This window comes from Plasmodium malariae, assembly GCF_900090045.1.
Source record: "Plasmodium malariae genome assembly, chromosome: 12".
Taxonomy (NCBI): domain Eukaryota; phylum Apicomplexa; class Aconoidasida; order Haemosporida; family Plasmodiidae; genus Plasmodium; species Plasmodium malariae.
Window position 1 is genome coordinate 1,339,137 of NC_041786.1, and position 17,127 is coordinate 1,356,263.

The 17,127-nt window shown below is 30.2% G+C and overlaps 1 protein-coding gene across 1 annotated transcript; it reads left to right on the forward strand.

Moving 5' to 3' along the window:
- Window positions 1-7,984: 7,984 nt before the first annotated feature.
- PmUG01_12038800 (conserved Plasmodium protein, unknown function) lies at window positions 7,985-16,525 on the forward strand (the record flags this gene model as incomplete). Its single annotated transcript, XM_029006596.1, has 1 exon — window positions 7,985-16,525. One exon carries the CDS (start codon window positions 7,985-7,987, stop codon window positions 16,523-16,525), a length of 8,541 nt encoding a protein of 2,846 aa, XP_028863069.1.
- Between the last annotated feature and the right edge of the window lie 602 nt (window positions 16,526-17,127).

The following is a 17,127-nucleotide window of genomic DNA, read 5'->3' on the forward strand; positions in this document are numbered from 1 at the left end:
TTGGAATTTTTTTTTTTTTTTTTAATATATCCATAAAAAGATATATATATGTTGTCACAATTAAGCAGAAATATCGTCATAAAACTTTATTTTGTTAATAGAGAAAATATTATTAAAGTGGTTATACAAATAAGCAGATAAATAAGAAAAAAAAAATAAAAATTAAGAATGCAAAATTGGATATAAGAAAAAATAACTCGAAGATAAAGAAAAGCAAATGAAGGAGCAGACAGACGTGATAAAGTACACACACACTTGCACATATGCATGTGTGTATGCATGAACTTATGTATGTATATTTAAGCATATTTATATATATACATATAATGTTTATGCATATTTATGTTTATGCATATTTATGTTTATACATATTTATGTTTATACATATTTATGTTTATACATATTTATGTTTATACATATTTATGTTTATACATATTTATGTTTATACATATACGTATGAACAGGCAAGATAAAAAACAAACTAGGTGCTTCTCACAATTACAGACTACTGTTGCATGAAAAGGACAAACAGTGTAGAAATAATTATAAGGGAATGAGCCCATGAATATGCGAGCATATGCAGCCATATATGTACATATATATATGCAGCGATACATGTGAGCATATATATGCAGCGATACATGTGAGCATATATATGCAGCGATACATGTGAGCATATATATGCAGCTATATACGTGCGTATACTTTTACGCACACATGTGCTTATATATGTGTTAAAAATAAACAAGAGTAGTGAAAAAAAAAAATTAAAAGGAAAAAAAATATTATATTTTTAAAAAAATTACTAGTAATCATACATGATTAATGAGTTAAGGGAATAGAACATTGAATAAAGAATAATAAGAGCAGTAAAGAATGTACAAATCTACAAACAAACAAAAACATACATACATATATATGTATATACATATGAGCCCACATATATATACGTTTATATGTATGTAACTTTGTCAATGTAAATTATCTAGACAAGGTGGAAATGCACAAACGATTTGTACAATCAAAAAGGACAAATAAAATATTCTGAACGTGTACATAAGCTCTTGCTGTAATCTCTTGTCCGTGCATGTACAAGATTACTAAAAATCTTCAGAGCAAATAAACGTTTCACTGTAAGTGCACTAATAGTACGAGGTATAAAAATGAAAAAAAAAAAAAAAAAAAAAAAAAAAAAAAGAATAAAAGAAAGGAGTAAAATAAAGGAATAAAATGAAAGAATATAATAAAGGGATAAAATGAAAGAATATAATAAAGGTATAAAATGAAAGAATATAATAAAAGAATAAAATAAAGCAATAAAATAAAGCAATAAAATAAAGCAATAAAATAAAGCAATAAAATAAGGCAATAAAATAAAGGAATAAAATAAAGGAATAAAATAAAGGAATAAAATAAAGGAACAAAAGGGAGAAAATCAGCAACACCACCAGCCGGAGCAATAATTAGTACGGCAGGAATAAAAGATAACATATAAAAATTAATTATATGAAAAAAACTTGGTATGATTAGCTTAAGGATTGACTGAGTGATTGACAAACATAATGAAGATAACGAAGAGGGCATATAAACTTAACAAATAAAAAAATACGAATCTATAGATGAAGGAACGAACAAAACTACGACTGAAGAGACAAATGAAAGGGTAAATAAAAGGATGAATGAAAAAAATTAATAAAATGAAAAAGGAAATGAAACTAAGTAAACATGAAAACAGTGAAAACGCATAAGGTAAGAGAACGACGAAAAGACAAGATATGAAAAAAGAGAAATAAAATATTACACTAACAAATATAACAGTAAAATTATTTAGTAGTAAAATTATTTAGTAGTAAAATTATTTAGCAGTAAAATTATTTAGTAGTAAAATTATTTAGCAGTAAAATTATTTAGTAGTAAAATTATTTAGCAGTAAAATTATTTGGTAGTAAAACTATGCAATATTCAAACTATGCAGTATTCAAACTACGCAGCATTCAAACTACGCAGCATTCAAACTACGCAGCATTCAAACTACGCAACATTCAAACTATGCAGCATTCAAACTACGCAGTATTCAAACTACGCAGTATTCAAACTATGCAGTGTTCAAGCTATATAGCTAAATAACGAAGTACTGAAACTATCTAGTAAAAATATTTAAGTATGTAATTAACGACTAATTGACGAAGGTACATGAAGAGCTAAATTAACGATGATGAAAATGATAGGAAAAAATTAATTGTATGCAGTATTGATGCTAGAGCTTAAAACGCATAGCATCGTAATATTTATTATTCTACAATAAATACACATTGTTCACTTAACATATAAGCCACAAATATGTGCACTTTATATAAATATATTGTATATACATATATGTATATATATATATATATATGCTTATTTTCTATTTTGGCATTTATTAAACACGTACATAAGTTGATACGAGGTGCATACTTAGAACAATTCTCTATTTTTTACGAAGTATTTTTTTTTTATATTTATACTAAAAAAAAAAAAATAAGGAAAAAAGAAAAAGAAAAAAAAAAAAAAAAAAACAATGCTTATGGGTGCAACAAAAGACAATTGCTTTCTTGATTTATAATTTATTTTTTTTCTTTTTTCGCTACAATCATACCAATAAAACTAATAAAAAAAGAAAATTGTAAAGACACTAGAATAAAAGCACAAACACGTTAAGATATGAAATTAAAATGTAAAAATGGAATTATGAAGAAAAACTTTAAGTACTTAAAAAAAAAAAAAAAAAAGATGTGATCATTCATACATTTATATCTAGTATCTTCACAAGAAGCATAAATAGGCGCACAAAGGCATAAGTGCACAGAAATAAATAATGCAATACGCATATTAAGACAGTCCTAAAGAATATATTTGCATACACTCGCATATAAATATATATATGAGCGTAAAAAAAATGAGTTACAAACTTTCATATATTTTATCTTTAATGAATAATACAAGCTCTAATTAGTGGCACTAAATTTTTGTCTCTAATATGTAAAAAATTATTTGTGTAATTGGACTAAATATGTAGGCACAGGTGTGAAATGAATACGACTTTTTTTTTTTTTTTTTTATTTATTTTATGTATTTTCTACGTTTTTGCTTTTTTAAGTTTTTACGTTAAGTTTTATAAATATTTATTCTTTTATGCTTTTTTATATTTTTATGCTTCTTACATTTTTTATGCTTCTTACATTTTTTATGCTTCTTACATTTTTTATGCTTCTTGCATTTTTCATGATTCTTGCATTTTTCATGATTCTTATGTTTTTTATGTTCTTTACATTTTTTAGGCTTTTTACATATTTTATGGTTCTTACATTTTTTAGGCTTTTTTTTTTTTTTTTTTTTTTTTTTTTTTTTTTGAAGAAAATAAAAAAAAAGCTTATCACCTGAACGTTCAGGTATTTTTTTTTCCTTCGTTACCACACTTAAAATAGTAAGTCCTGAGGGTATGTTCAGGTGTTTCTATAATATACACACTATTGTGCAAATGTACATCCAAGTATGGTATTACAAACTCAATCATTCAAATACTTTCACTTAAACTATTTGATACAAACAGTGTCCTATGCATACACCTATATTTTAATTTTTAATAAAAAATTAAAAAATAAAATAATTTTTCAAAGTCAAAAAGGGAAACATAAGTATAAGTGCGAGTGTAAGATTAAAAAGAAAACATATCTACTTTTGGAGCGCGCATTTGAGGGAGTACGTTTGTGATAACTCCTTCTAAAATGAATATTTTAAAATGTATATTTAAAGTGTGTATGTGTGTGGGTATTTGCTTGTGTAATTATACATGCTCATATCAAGTGTAAGTAATAACAAAAGAAGTGAAAAAAAAAAAAAAAATTATGACAGATATTTTAAAGAGGTATAATTTACTCATAACAATTTTTTAATTAAAATAAAATAATTGAACAAATAGATAAACACGTAGAAAAACAAATAGATAAACACGTAGAAAAACAAATAGATAAACACGTAGAAAAACAAATAGATAAACAAGTAGAAAAATAGATAAACAAGTAGAAAAATAGATAAACAAATATATGAACAACTACGTGAACAAATACATGAACAAATATATGAACTAATGCGTGAACACATATATAAACTAATATATAATACAAAACCAAACAACAAAATGAACCACAAGCACAATGAAATAAATTTACAGCTGAAAATTTATGTAAAAATTAAAAAAAAAAAAAAAAAAATGCGGGCTTAATCAAAACACTTAACCGTCCGATGTGTGTACCTTATGCGCAACGGACATGAAAAAGAACAAATTGTCAATTGATCGAACTGGACTCATGTACATGTACATAAGCTAAAAATAAGAAATGACGACATGTCGACGTTTTGTTATCGGGATTTTGCTTTGTTTCGTTTTTCTTTTTTTTTTTTTTTTTTCCCCATTAAACAAACATGAAAATATATATGTATGCATATGTATATGTAACTGCAATGAAGTAGCACTGGGCGATAGCACAATGCTCCTTCTTTCCTTGCGCATCACATGCATACGCGTTAAGCAGTACCATTTAAAGACACATCGATAATTGAGAATTTTGTAAGGAAAGAGAAAAACTTACTGATGTTGTTTCTCACTTATTTTTATTTTCTTTTTGTGGAAAAATAGCATCAAGAGATGAGCAAGGAAGAAATCGAACGCGTAGAAAGGAAGTAAAACGATGAAAAAATAGAGTAGCATTTTTTTATTTCATTTTGCATCATTTTCATTTCATTTTATTTTTATCTTTCTTTGAATTTTAAGTGGGCGTATAACCGCTCTCGAGAATACTGCATATTAAGATAAATCAAACGTATGGGTAAATGTGAATACACATATGTGTAAGTGTAAATGTAAATGTAAGTGTAAATGTAAATGTAAGTGTAAATGTAAATGTAAGTGTAAATGTAAATGTAAGTGTAAATGTAAATGTAAATGTAAATGTAAGTGTAAATGTAAATGTAAGTGTAAATGTAAATGTAAATGTAAATGTAAATGTAAGTGTAAATGTAAGTGTAAATGTAAATGTAAATGTAAATGAACTTGAAAGTGCAAGTGCATGTCGTTTACATGTCGTGTGCAGGTTGTGTGTATGTCGCGTGCATGCTGTGTTCATATTTGTACATGTTGGCAATTGATCAAATGACGGAACAATTCCTTCGCATTTTATCTTATATATAGAACACTATGATTTTGTTAATCCCCTCTCCTTCCCTACATCTTTCATGCATTGTTAAATGTTTATAATAAGGGGGGGACGAGAAAAAAAAAAAAAAAAAAAAAAAAAAAAAAAAAAAGGATGAAAAGTTTAAAAAGAAAATAAATTGAGTTTAAATAAGCAAATTTTTTTTTTTATTTAATTACTTTTATACGTTTTTACTTTTTTTTTTTTTTTTTCTTTGCATATGTCTACTTAACATCCTAGAGCATACGTGAGATGATTACTTTTTGAACCTTTCAGTGAACCTGTGTATGTGTGTAGTAATCCGTATCCTCATCCATATCCCCATTCTAATCCTTATTCATATCCTTATCTTTATACTTTTTTTCTTTTTTCTTTTTACTTTTTTCTTTTTTTTTCTTTTTTCTTTCTTTTTTTTTTTTTATTTGTTTTTCACTAAAACCTTTTTATCTCCGTCAAATTTATCATAATTTTTAATGAACATACAGAAATGTAAAAGTCAGTTATGACAGGATTCATTTTTGTAATTTCGCGACATACGAGGACAGATGGTGACTCTCTGAAATATACCTTAAAGTTCTATGTACATGTACATGTAAAAATGTACAGATAAAAATGTACTTGATTTTTTTCTTTCCCCCTTACAATATTTTCTTTTAACGCTTTTTGAGCAAGTGGACGAAACAACAAAAGTGGTCCTTTTTAGCTTTTTGAAATACATAATAGTGAAATATAACATGTAATAAAAAGGGTGCCAAAGGGGGGGGGGTTACTTCATCCGAAAATAAAATAAAATAAAAATAAATATACGTATATATATAAAAATATGTATATATACACATATACATAAATACATACACATCATATATAAATGAAAGTGGAAAAATCTGTGAACTGTAAGAAAGAAATACTTTGATGGAGTTACCCCTCAATGGTTGACACAAGTTGCAGAGAAAAACTTCCATTCATTCATGACTTTTGCAAGCAACTTTGATCGAAAAAAACGCAGGAATAATTTCCCAAAAATGAGGGAATAATTTTCCGAAAATATAGCAATTAATTTGCTTTTTTTTTTTTTTTTTTTTTTGTTTTATTTTGTTGTATGTTAATTTTTTCCAAATGAATTTAAACGAGTAAGAGAGAATTTCGAAAAAAAAAGAAAAGAAATTATGCTCGTACATTCCATGTGTTCAAAAGGTACCTCTTTTAATATTAAGAAAATAATTTATATTAATGTCTCAAAAAAATTTTTAGCCATTTAATATTTTTCTTTACTAATTTAAATAGATATTTATATTTCTTAAGCCACTGGAAAATATGAACTTTTGAATGAGCGGGTAAAGTCGCAAAAGAGGGGGGTGGGAGGAAATAAAACAAAAAATATATGAACAAAATAGAATGAAATTTCCCTTATTCGTTATATCATGAAAGTAGTTACTTTCACATATATGTGTATGTATATGCATATAAGTATATATAAGTATATTTGTATATATATGTGTACATGCATATAATATGTAAGTATATTTGTATATATATGTGTACATGCATATATATGTAAGTATATTTGTATATATATGTGCACATGCATATATATGTAAGTATATTTGTATATATATGTGTACATGCATATATATGTATATATATATGTATTATGGCCCAAAGTAAGACTCACAATTTTCCACTTACACATTTTGAAAAACTTTTAAAAGAGTGAAGTGAGAATTTATTTTGATGTGTATACCGAACGTTTGCGCGTATTCGCAAAAAAAAAAAAAAAAAAAAAAAAAAAAAAAAAAAAAAAAAAAAAAAAAAAAAAAAAAAAAAAAGAAAAGAAAAAAAAAAGTGAAAATAGTGAAAAATATTGGGAAATAGTATAAAATAAGATCTACTTGTGTTTTGTTTTCCTTTTTTTTGTTTACTTTTTTCTTTTCCTTTTTCCTTTTTTGCGAGTACGTGTAAACGTTCGGAATGTATACGAAATCGCTCGTATTCTTATGCTAAGCGAGGAATGCATTAAAATATTCTCAAAACTTAAGAAAGTCTGGAATATATACACATGTGTATGTGTGATTGCACGTTCTTATAATTTCTTATTCGTTTTTATGATTTCTTATTCGTTCATATTCGTTCATATTCGTTCATATTCGTTCATATTCGTTCAAATTCGTTCAAATTCGTTCATATTCGTTCATATTCGTTCAAATTCGTTCAAATTCGTTCATATTCGTTCATATTCGTTCATGTTCGTTCAAATTCGTTCATATTCGTTCATATTCGTTCAAATTCGTTCATATTCGTTCATATTCGTTCATATTCGTTCATGTTCGTTCATATTCGTTCATATTCGTTCATATTCGTTCATATTCGTTCATATTCGTTCATATTCGTTCATATTCGTTCATATTCGTTCATATTCGTTCTTATTCGTTCTTATTCACTTTTATTCATTTTATTTTTTTTTTTTTTATTATATATTTCTTCTCCTTTTTAATTCATATTTTTTTTCCGAAGGGCATTTCCACCACTTGTTCAGAAAGAAAAATAAAAATAGTTAGCAATAAATAAGCAAAAGATTGGAAAAGTATTAGCAACAAATTTGCAATAAATAGGCACCAAATTAGCCTCAAATTAGCCTCAAATTAGCATCAAATTGGCACAAAGAAGCCCCCGAAAGAGGCAAAACAAAAATTAAGCTAAGAGAAGTAAAACTGGGGCAAACAAAAATGTAAATCCCAAAACTGTAACATAACATGGATGATAGGGGTTTACCAATAATCGTTGAGAGCGACGATAAAAACAAGTTAAGCGAAAAAACATTAAATTTCAATTTTTCTTATGAAAGCATTCTGAACAATGATATAAAAAGACCGCAGGAGATTGATTGTGGAATGTCATGCTCCAGTTCCATTTTTGATGGTCGTGAAAATGATAGGGTTCTAGAAGAGAATCCATTGCACGAGGAGGGGGTAAATGGCACTCCGATGAGTAACGGAGGGGTAAGTATTAGAAATGTAGGAAGCGACAATGTAGGAAGCGGAAATATAGGAAGCGGAAATATAGGAATCGGTAATGTAGGAATCGGCAATGTAGGAATCGGCAATGTAGGAAGCGGAAATATAGGAAGCGGTAATGTAGGAAGCGGTAATGTAGGAAGCGGAAATATAGGAAGCGACAGTGACGTAATAAGGGGAAAGTACCCTTATGGACACAGCGCCTTAGACGTTTCTTTTCAAATAAAAAGCTGTAAGCAACATGTAAACGATCTTCTGCACATAGAAAAAAAAGACATATTTAATGAAAACAGTGTTGAAATAAATAAAGGTATTATCACTCGAAATGCACACATGCGCAATGAAGAAAGTGGTATGCAAAGCGTTGGAAATATAATAATAAAAAATATTTATGGGAAGGGTAGTACTTATGAAAATGAGTTAAGCTGTGGGGAGTATTCTGTGGCACATGTAAGAAATGTAAATGTGCATATTGATGGTGATGATGATATTGATGATGATATTGATGATCATGATGGTGTTCTTAATGATCATGATGGTGTTCTTGATAATGATGGTGTTCTTGATAATGATAATATATCATTTTACAACCTGCGCAAGACGGAAGTACAACATAATTGCGGATCCATAGGAGAAGAAAAACATAGTGACAGTATTAGTAACCTGATAGCACATTCCGGTGGTATTATTACCACGAATAGTGCACAGAATGACTTGTCTTCATTAACATATGATGAAAAAGTATATTTGTTGAGTCAGAAAGCAGAGGCAGAAAGAAAAAGTAGTTCAACATGTGTAATTTTAAACTCTGAAAAAACTACTAGTTCGAATATGAACGAAACAGTGTATAATAGCAATGACTCAAGTAATGCTACAACTAATGCACCAAGTGTCGATACAAATGATAAGATGAAAAATGGTAGAAGCGGTGTACATGTATTATCAAAACCACGTGATATAAACGAAGAAAGAATATATGATGAAGTCATTGAAAAAGAAATATTACATTATAAGAGTACAATTTTTCAACTAAAAGCAGAGTTAGAAACAAAAAATAGTAGTTATCAAAATGAAAAAAGGAAAAACGAAGAATATGCAAGGACAATAGAAAATTACATCAACATGCTTAATGATCAGTCATATGATAAAATTAATTCAGTGGAATATTTAAATATGAATATTAACGAAATAGAAAATAAACAACTAAAACAGGAGTTGTTACTTAAGAATAGTGAAATTATCGAGTTAAATAATGTAATAAACAATTTAAAGAGCCAAAAAATCATTTTTTTAAATTGTTTAGAGAATGAACTAGAAATGAGTATGAAAAAAGAAACAGAATGCTCTTTACTTTTACATGCACAAACTAAGCGTTTAACTAATGCGAATAATTTTATAGAAAATCAACAGATACAATTGGAAGAATTGAAAAAAGAGATGCACAAAATGGAAAAAATGTATATTCTTCATGTACAGAAAAATGAAAAACAGATCACCCAGTTGATAAAAGAAAAAGAAGAGTTTCTAAATATTGCCAAAGAATTGGAAATCATTAATGTAGATAATAAAAATAAAAAAGAAGAAATAGAAAAATATAAGAATAAATGTAATGAATTAACAGAGGAGCTCAATGATCTATTACGTATAGTGTCCACAAATGATGAAGATAAGATGATGAACAGTTTTGGAAATTTTTATCAGCAAAACAACTGGAGTTCCTTCAAATGTATGAACGACAGTTTAACCAGTGGTGAAATTGTTTGTAGTCCTTTTACTAGCAAGAAAAATAATGACCCTAGTGATGACCAAACAATACTGAGAAAACAATTAGGGAAGTACATAGAACAGAATGATATATTAAAAAAAGAGTTAGATGAATACACAAAGAGCAATTTAGAACTGGTTGAGCAGATAAAGGAAAAGAATGAAATTATTAATCAGAGAAACCAAATTATTAAGGAGAAGAATGATAATTATATTGTCCTTCTAGAAAAATATAATATTTTAGAAAAAGATTTTGAGAACATTCATGACTTGTGCATACAACTGGAGCACAAATTCGGTCGGGAGCACAGCATCACTTACCTAGGAATTAATAATAATAGCAATGATAGCAATACCAATCCTTCTCTGAATAAAAATGGCAACGTGCTCAGCAAGAGCAATTTCTCTTTAAGCGAATTAGAGCTAAACCAGAGCCATCAAGGTGAGCATGACGTTACTCACTACAAAATATACTGCTCCGAGTTGAGATTGGAAAACGAATCCTTGAAGGTAATTATTGAAAAGTTAAAGAGTAAAAATAAAAAGCTATCCAGAAATATGGAGTATCTTTTGAATGATTTGATACATGCAGAAGAAGCGAGTAGTAGCTCTCCGGTTGGTAACAACCAAAGGGGTGCTTATCCGAATGAATGCGGTGCAAATTATGGAGATAAACATAATAAATCGGACTTGACGAATAATAAGGAGAAGGGGGAAATAGATGAGGAAATTCTATACCCTGAAAATGTGTATACACTAAGAAGATATGAGGAAGGAGAAGGAATAAATAACGAAGACAAAAAAAAGGTGAACGACAATCTTTTAGAAAATAAAAATTGTGAACAGGATACTCATAACCAATTCCACAAAATTAAAGAGGAAAATAAATATGTGCATGCAAGGAGAGGTCTTCCAGATAATGGGCAAAGAGACGAGTATGCCCAGACAGAGAGAACCGTTTTGAGTAATGATAAAACAGAGAAGTATGCACAGACGGAGAGAAGACCCTCAGATGATGAACAAAGAGACGGGTATTCACAGACGGAGAGAATCTCCCCGGATGAAGAGAGAACAGAGAAGTGTGCACAAACAGAGAGAGGTTCGCTCGATGGTGAGCGAAGAGACAGGGATGTCCAGACAGATAACAGTTCAATTCATAGAGAAATGAATAACCTAGTTAGCGAAGGTGTGAACACTGAAGAAAAATCATTTAGCGATAAAAAAGTATACACACATGACAATAGGTTCTTAGTTAACTCTTGCATTAATACAAATAAGGTTGATGTAGTCGATGTAACGATAAACACAGAAGAAGAGGGGAAAACTTTTACTTATAATAGTACTCAGACGAATGAAGTCAACTACTATGTGAAATTTACACAAACAGAATTGACAAAAAGAATTGATAGAGATGTTTTAACAGATATGTGTGGAATAAATAATTTTAATATTAAAAAAATAATGATGAAGAATAATATTTCGAAAAATAAAAAAGTGCAAGTCGCAACAGCTAGTATGAATGCGTCGACACAAACAAGGGGAGGAATGTTCACTGGTAGCAGAAGTAGGTGCAGTCGGACGGGAGATGAAAACTACTACCCCTGCTTCGATATCTGCGATGGAGATAAGTACAAAAGGTACAAAATAGCGAGAAGAAGAAAAATAAAAAGCTGTTCCTCCTCCTGTTTATACTCAAGTAATTCATCAAGGAGCTACTCCTTAACAGATTCCAACGTTCCTTCTAGTGAAATACTTTTAGCAAAAGAGAAACGAACAAAAGGCAGCACTTATAACTGTAATAATGACATTTATAACGACGCGCACGAGGGTAAGATGATGCTCAGAAGGTTCAACTATGATAATTATAGCATATATAAGCACCACAGGGGTAAACGCGAAAAACAGGAAAAACGGGAAAAACAGGAAAAACGGGAAAAATATGAACACTGTGAACAACATGAACATAGAAGACTTGCCAGGAGGAGGGAGGAAAAGAATTACATAAGGGTACTTTCTGCAAATCGAAAAAAGGAGTACTATCAGAACACAAATGATGCTAACAGTTTGGGTGATACGAATTTTGTGGGGAGTAAAAAAGAAAGGCGCAATAATTACAGACGAAACGAGATAGAGGAAGTGGAATCGCTCTTGGAAATCCTCAAATATTCTTCCGATAATGGAAGTGATAAAGGAAGCGATGAAGGAAGTGGTGATTGTACCGCTTATGGTGCCGCTCATAGGGCCGCTCATAGGGCCGCTCATAGCGCTTCCCACAATGGTAACTCCCGTATTTATGGTATTAAAAGACAAAGCACGAAACAAACAAAGAAGAGAAGACAACTAAACCAAATGCACTATACACAGGAAGAAAGAAAAAGATACAGCAGAGGAAAAGATCATACATATAAAATACACAATAGTGAACTAAATTGTAGTCATAAATTCTATTCATCTGATGGTTCGTATCTTCTGGACCAACATAAACAAAATGGAAGAATTGAAAAGAGATCATATAACCAGAAAGATTATAATAAAAAATATATGTGTTGTTATTATAAAAAAAGGGTAAGAACTGAAAATAAATGTGTTCAAACAGGGGAAGGGTTAAGTAACACCCTATGGTATTACTACAATATAGAAGAAAGTATGCGTAATGATAGTAATAATAAGGATAGTGGTAATAATAAGGATAGTGGTAATAATAAGGATAGTGGTAATAATAAGGATAGTGGTAATAATAAGGATAGCGGTAATAATAACGATAGTGCTTTAAGAAGTAAAGTGAAGGAATACTGTAAAGATTTATATTATACCGTAATAATCTGTGAGTACTGTAATGGCTTTTATATAGACATACTACTAATACATATTTTTAATAAATATTTAGAGTTTCTTAAGTACTCTAATTCGTCTATGCATACTATGCATATGATAGAACAATGTCAATTGAATAAAAGAAAAATGATATATTATAATAACACACATGTACAATATTGTAATCCATGGTACGATAAAAATAAGAGGGATGCCAATTTTAATAATAAGTTCGAGTCAAAAAATGGTGTATCTAATTGTTTAACTTGTTCATCTAGCTTTCCCAGATATAAGGTTCACAGAATAAACGCCAGTTCTCCCTCCAGTGTAGGTAAGTGTCCTAGTTGCTCATGCACAACTCAGTTTTGCTATAAATGTAGTAGCGAGAAGAAGCCAGCCGACGTCTTATTCGGAGAGATGAACGGAAGTGATAGCACTGCTAGTAGCTGTGGAAGCGCCGGTAGAAGCAATTCCGGTTATGTTACTCGCACCCACCATAGTAGTCGTAGTAGTTATTGTAGTCGTAGTAATTATTGTAGTCGTAGTAGTTATAGTAGTCGTAGTAGTTATAGTAGTCATAAAAGTCATAGAAACCGTAGTTGCAGCGCGGAGGAGGAGCACGATGATGCTGGCGAAGATGAACAGGACGAGGGGGGCAACAAGGAGGAACGCAGAAGGATGGAAGAGTTCATTGTGAAGCATATTCCTTTCAAATTGCGCATTTGCACGTGTACATACGTGAGCATGAGCTACAGAAAAATTCTTATCCGTAAGGAAGAGGAAAAAAAGGGGTACATGGATCAGAACAAGGATAGGGTGACGAACACAAAGGCGGAAAAAAAAAAAAAAAAAAAAAAAAAAAACGAAAAGGTAGGCGAGCAGATGAGCGGGTGTATACATGATCAAATATGCGATCGAATGTGCAACCGAATGTGCGAACGAGTAAGTGATAACAATATGCTCCCCCTGAGCAGCAACATTTCAAGTGTTATATGCAAGCTTAGATCGGAGTTGAATGATATGAAAAACATTATTCAGAATTTTCTTTTTTTAAATACAAGTAGTAAACTAGGAAATATTATTTTACATACGGAAAAGGCCCGTGATATTCCTCTCCTTCTGTTCAAATACGTAGAAAATGCAAACGCAAATTATTCGTTGGGTTCCCATCAGAGTATAGAATTCGATAATTATGGTACCGGTAAGAATGAAAATTTAATTTGTAAGCATAACTTAGAATGTGTATATAATTCGTTAAACCATTATTCTGTGCCTAATCAGAAAGAGGGAAAGGAGCAGACCTCCAATATCTGTATGGATGAAAGCTTCAACGGTTGTACATGTGAACATGATATTGAAAAGGTAAAATGTTCAGGTGGTACATGCTTTTCAAACCAGGCACACATCAACAATGCAGTGGATAGCATCGTCGTTCATGAACCTACGAATTGTAGAGATAACGACAAAAGGGAAAGTAAATGTATTGTTCCTTCTCCTCATTACGAATGCAACTCTATAATTAAACTTCAACAACGGAAAGATATGTACAGTGTACGGGGAAACGTTTCCCCTTGCGTATATTGCTTCCATTCAAAAGATAGAGAAATTGATAAGAAAACGAAACATTGGTTTGACTGCTCCATTATTAGTAGAAAGTATGATTCTCCCTCATCAGCAGAGTATGCATGTACAAAAAATTGCAGTCATACAATTCTTCATCCTTTTGAAAAAAAGAATGAAATGGAAAAAATTACTAGCTTTAACTATTTAATGAAAAATTATGATATAAAAAATTTGATGCTTTTTTTCATTTGTTGTCTTTTCCGTTTCAGTGAATTGTTTATTGAGTTTAGATCATCATCAGAAATGGATTTTCATAATAAATTTAGAAGTAAAGTCAGCGGGATTGACAGTAACAACCACGATGATAAGGGTGAAAAGGGGGATGGATTCAATACACACATGTATGATCGTGCAGACTATCCTAGATATAAAATTCATCCTAATACTTGTGAAGAGCAGAAGCAACCATGCACTTCCATCGATTCAATCAGAATGAGCTGCAATAGCGATGAGGAACTTATTAGAGTGGTAGATACATTAGTAGAAGAGTGCACCGTTAGAAGAGGTGGTGGTACTGACAGCGGTACTAGCAGCGGCATTCGGTGCTGCACGAACGCAGGGGGAGAACGCATTGTTCTTTTTCAAATACTGTACGATATTGTTAAGGCCATAAAGGCGAACTACAGAGCCATATATGGGGTATATATCCTGGTAGAGGAAAGAATAAATGAAGAGAACCTAAAAATTATAGATCTCTTCAAGTTAATAGAAAATTATGCTAAAGTACATGTATACATAAACAATTTAAAAAAGATGAATGAAGAAAGAATAAATAAATTAGAGAATGAATTATGTGCATGTAATTTAAAAAATGAAAATATAACAAACATACATATGGAAGATTTACGAAGTAATGAAAGGATAATCAATGAAAAGGAGGTCATCATAAACGACCTGAAGGAGGTGATAGAAAAGTTGGAAAAAGATAATCAAATGGTGCATAAATTGTTATGTGAACAGAAAGAAGAAGAACGGAACTGTTATTATAATTTACATACCGATCCTCAAAAATGTAAAGAAGAGGAAAAGGAAAACATATCTTCAAGTAACAGAACTCACGACTTGCACAGTGACAAAATAAATGCTTGCATAAGTAAAATAAATGAATTAAATGATGAAGTAAACTTGCTCAAAAAGAAAGAAAACGCTCAAACTGTGAACAGCAGCAACTGCGGTAATTGCGGAAACTGCGGAAACTGCGGGAACGGCAGTAAGCGCTTTAACTGTTGTGATAAGAAGCGGAAGGACAGCTCTTCTGCGTCGTCTTCTTCCTCTCCAAGAAGTAATACCTACGCATGCACTCAAAAGAAGAAAAAAGATCTTAATAAAATTATGAACAGTACAGGAAATAATAAAAAGTGCGAAAAGAGAAAATATGAAAAAGGTGAGAAAATTAACCAAATGGACACCTTAACATACTTTGAAGTGAATAAAGTGTGCAACATATTTTTTATCTTAAAAGAGAAAATATTACTCTTCATTTTGTATATTTATAAAAAGTTATATAAGAATGCCTTTACAAATATATACTACATTAAGCAGTTTTACACACAAATAATAAATATATTCCTGAACATCCCGAAACAAGTAAATGTAAATATTTTATTCGTTAAAAAGAGGGAAATTAATTGTAGTCTATACATAAAAAAAGAAAACATAAATACTGTCGACATGAGTCTACTGAGACAAGATAACAACTCGTTTTATGGTTTCCGTGGTGATAGCTCGATGGAAATGATAATGGAAGTAAACAAGAAACAAGTGGATGATCCCGATGATCATAATAATAATAATAGTGATGATGAAAAAATAAAAAAGAAAAAAAAAAAAGAAAAAAGAAAAAAGAAGAAAGCCAATCTCGATGATACCAACGACAATGATATCTACAGCGACTATTACAATAACAGTAACACTAAAAGTAACAACTACAGTGATGATTATGATGGCGATTGGGATGGTAAAAATAAACAGGTGAGTGTAAACAACACGGAGTCGATAAGAAAAAAAAATAATAATAAAAACAAGAATAATGATAACATAGGCTACGTAAGCTCATCCGATAAGGTAAGTTATACATGAAAAAAATGAACCGAAATGTAGGAGGGCCCCTTTAAATGTAGTACTTGCCATGATTTATCATACACACAGGGTACCCCCATATAGCATAACATAATTTTTCCCCTTCACGCGTACTAAAAAATGAACAGAAGAAAATGCGCATACGTGAATACATATGTGAACACATCATAGTAAAAATAGTGCGCAAAGGGCACGAATTTCTTCTATATGTATGTACTTATTCATTTGATTTTACTCGGTCGCATTTCATTTCATTTCTTTTCCCTTTTTTTTTTTTTTTTTCTTTTTTTTTGCCCATGTTTTATAGGACTCGTCAACCAGTGTGTCTTTGTTTTTCGATTTTTAAGAAAAAAGGAGAAAAGACAAAATGCACACGAGCGCGTGTATATTTACTTGTGTGCCTTTTTAATCCTTATCCCCATTCACGCATGTACATATACGTACACCTTAGTGTATATGTCTGAGAATGAGTGTATTTTTGTTTTTTTCCTTGTAAATATTCCCACATTTTTTTTTTTTTTTTAATGTCTTTTTTTTTCTTAATATTTTATATCATTACAAATTACTTTTGCTATTTTTAAGTTATAAGAGTCTGTTTTGTC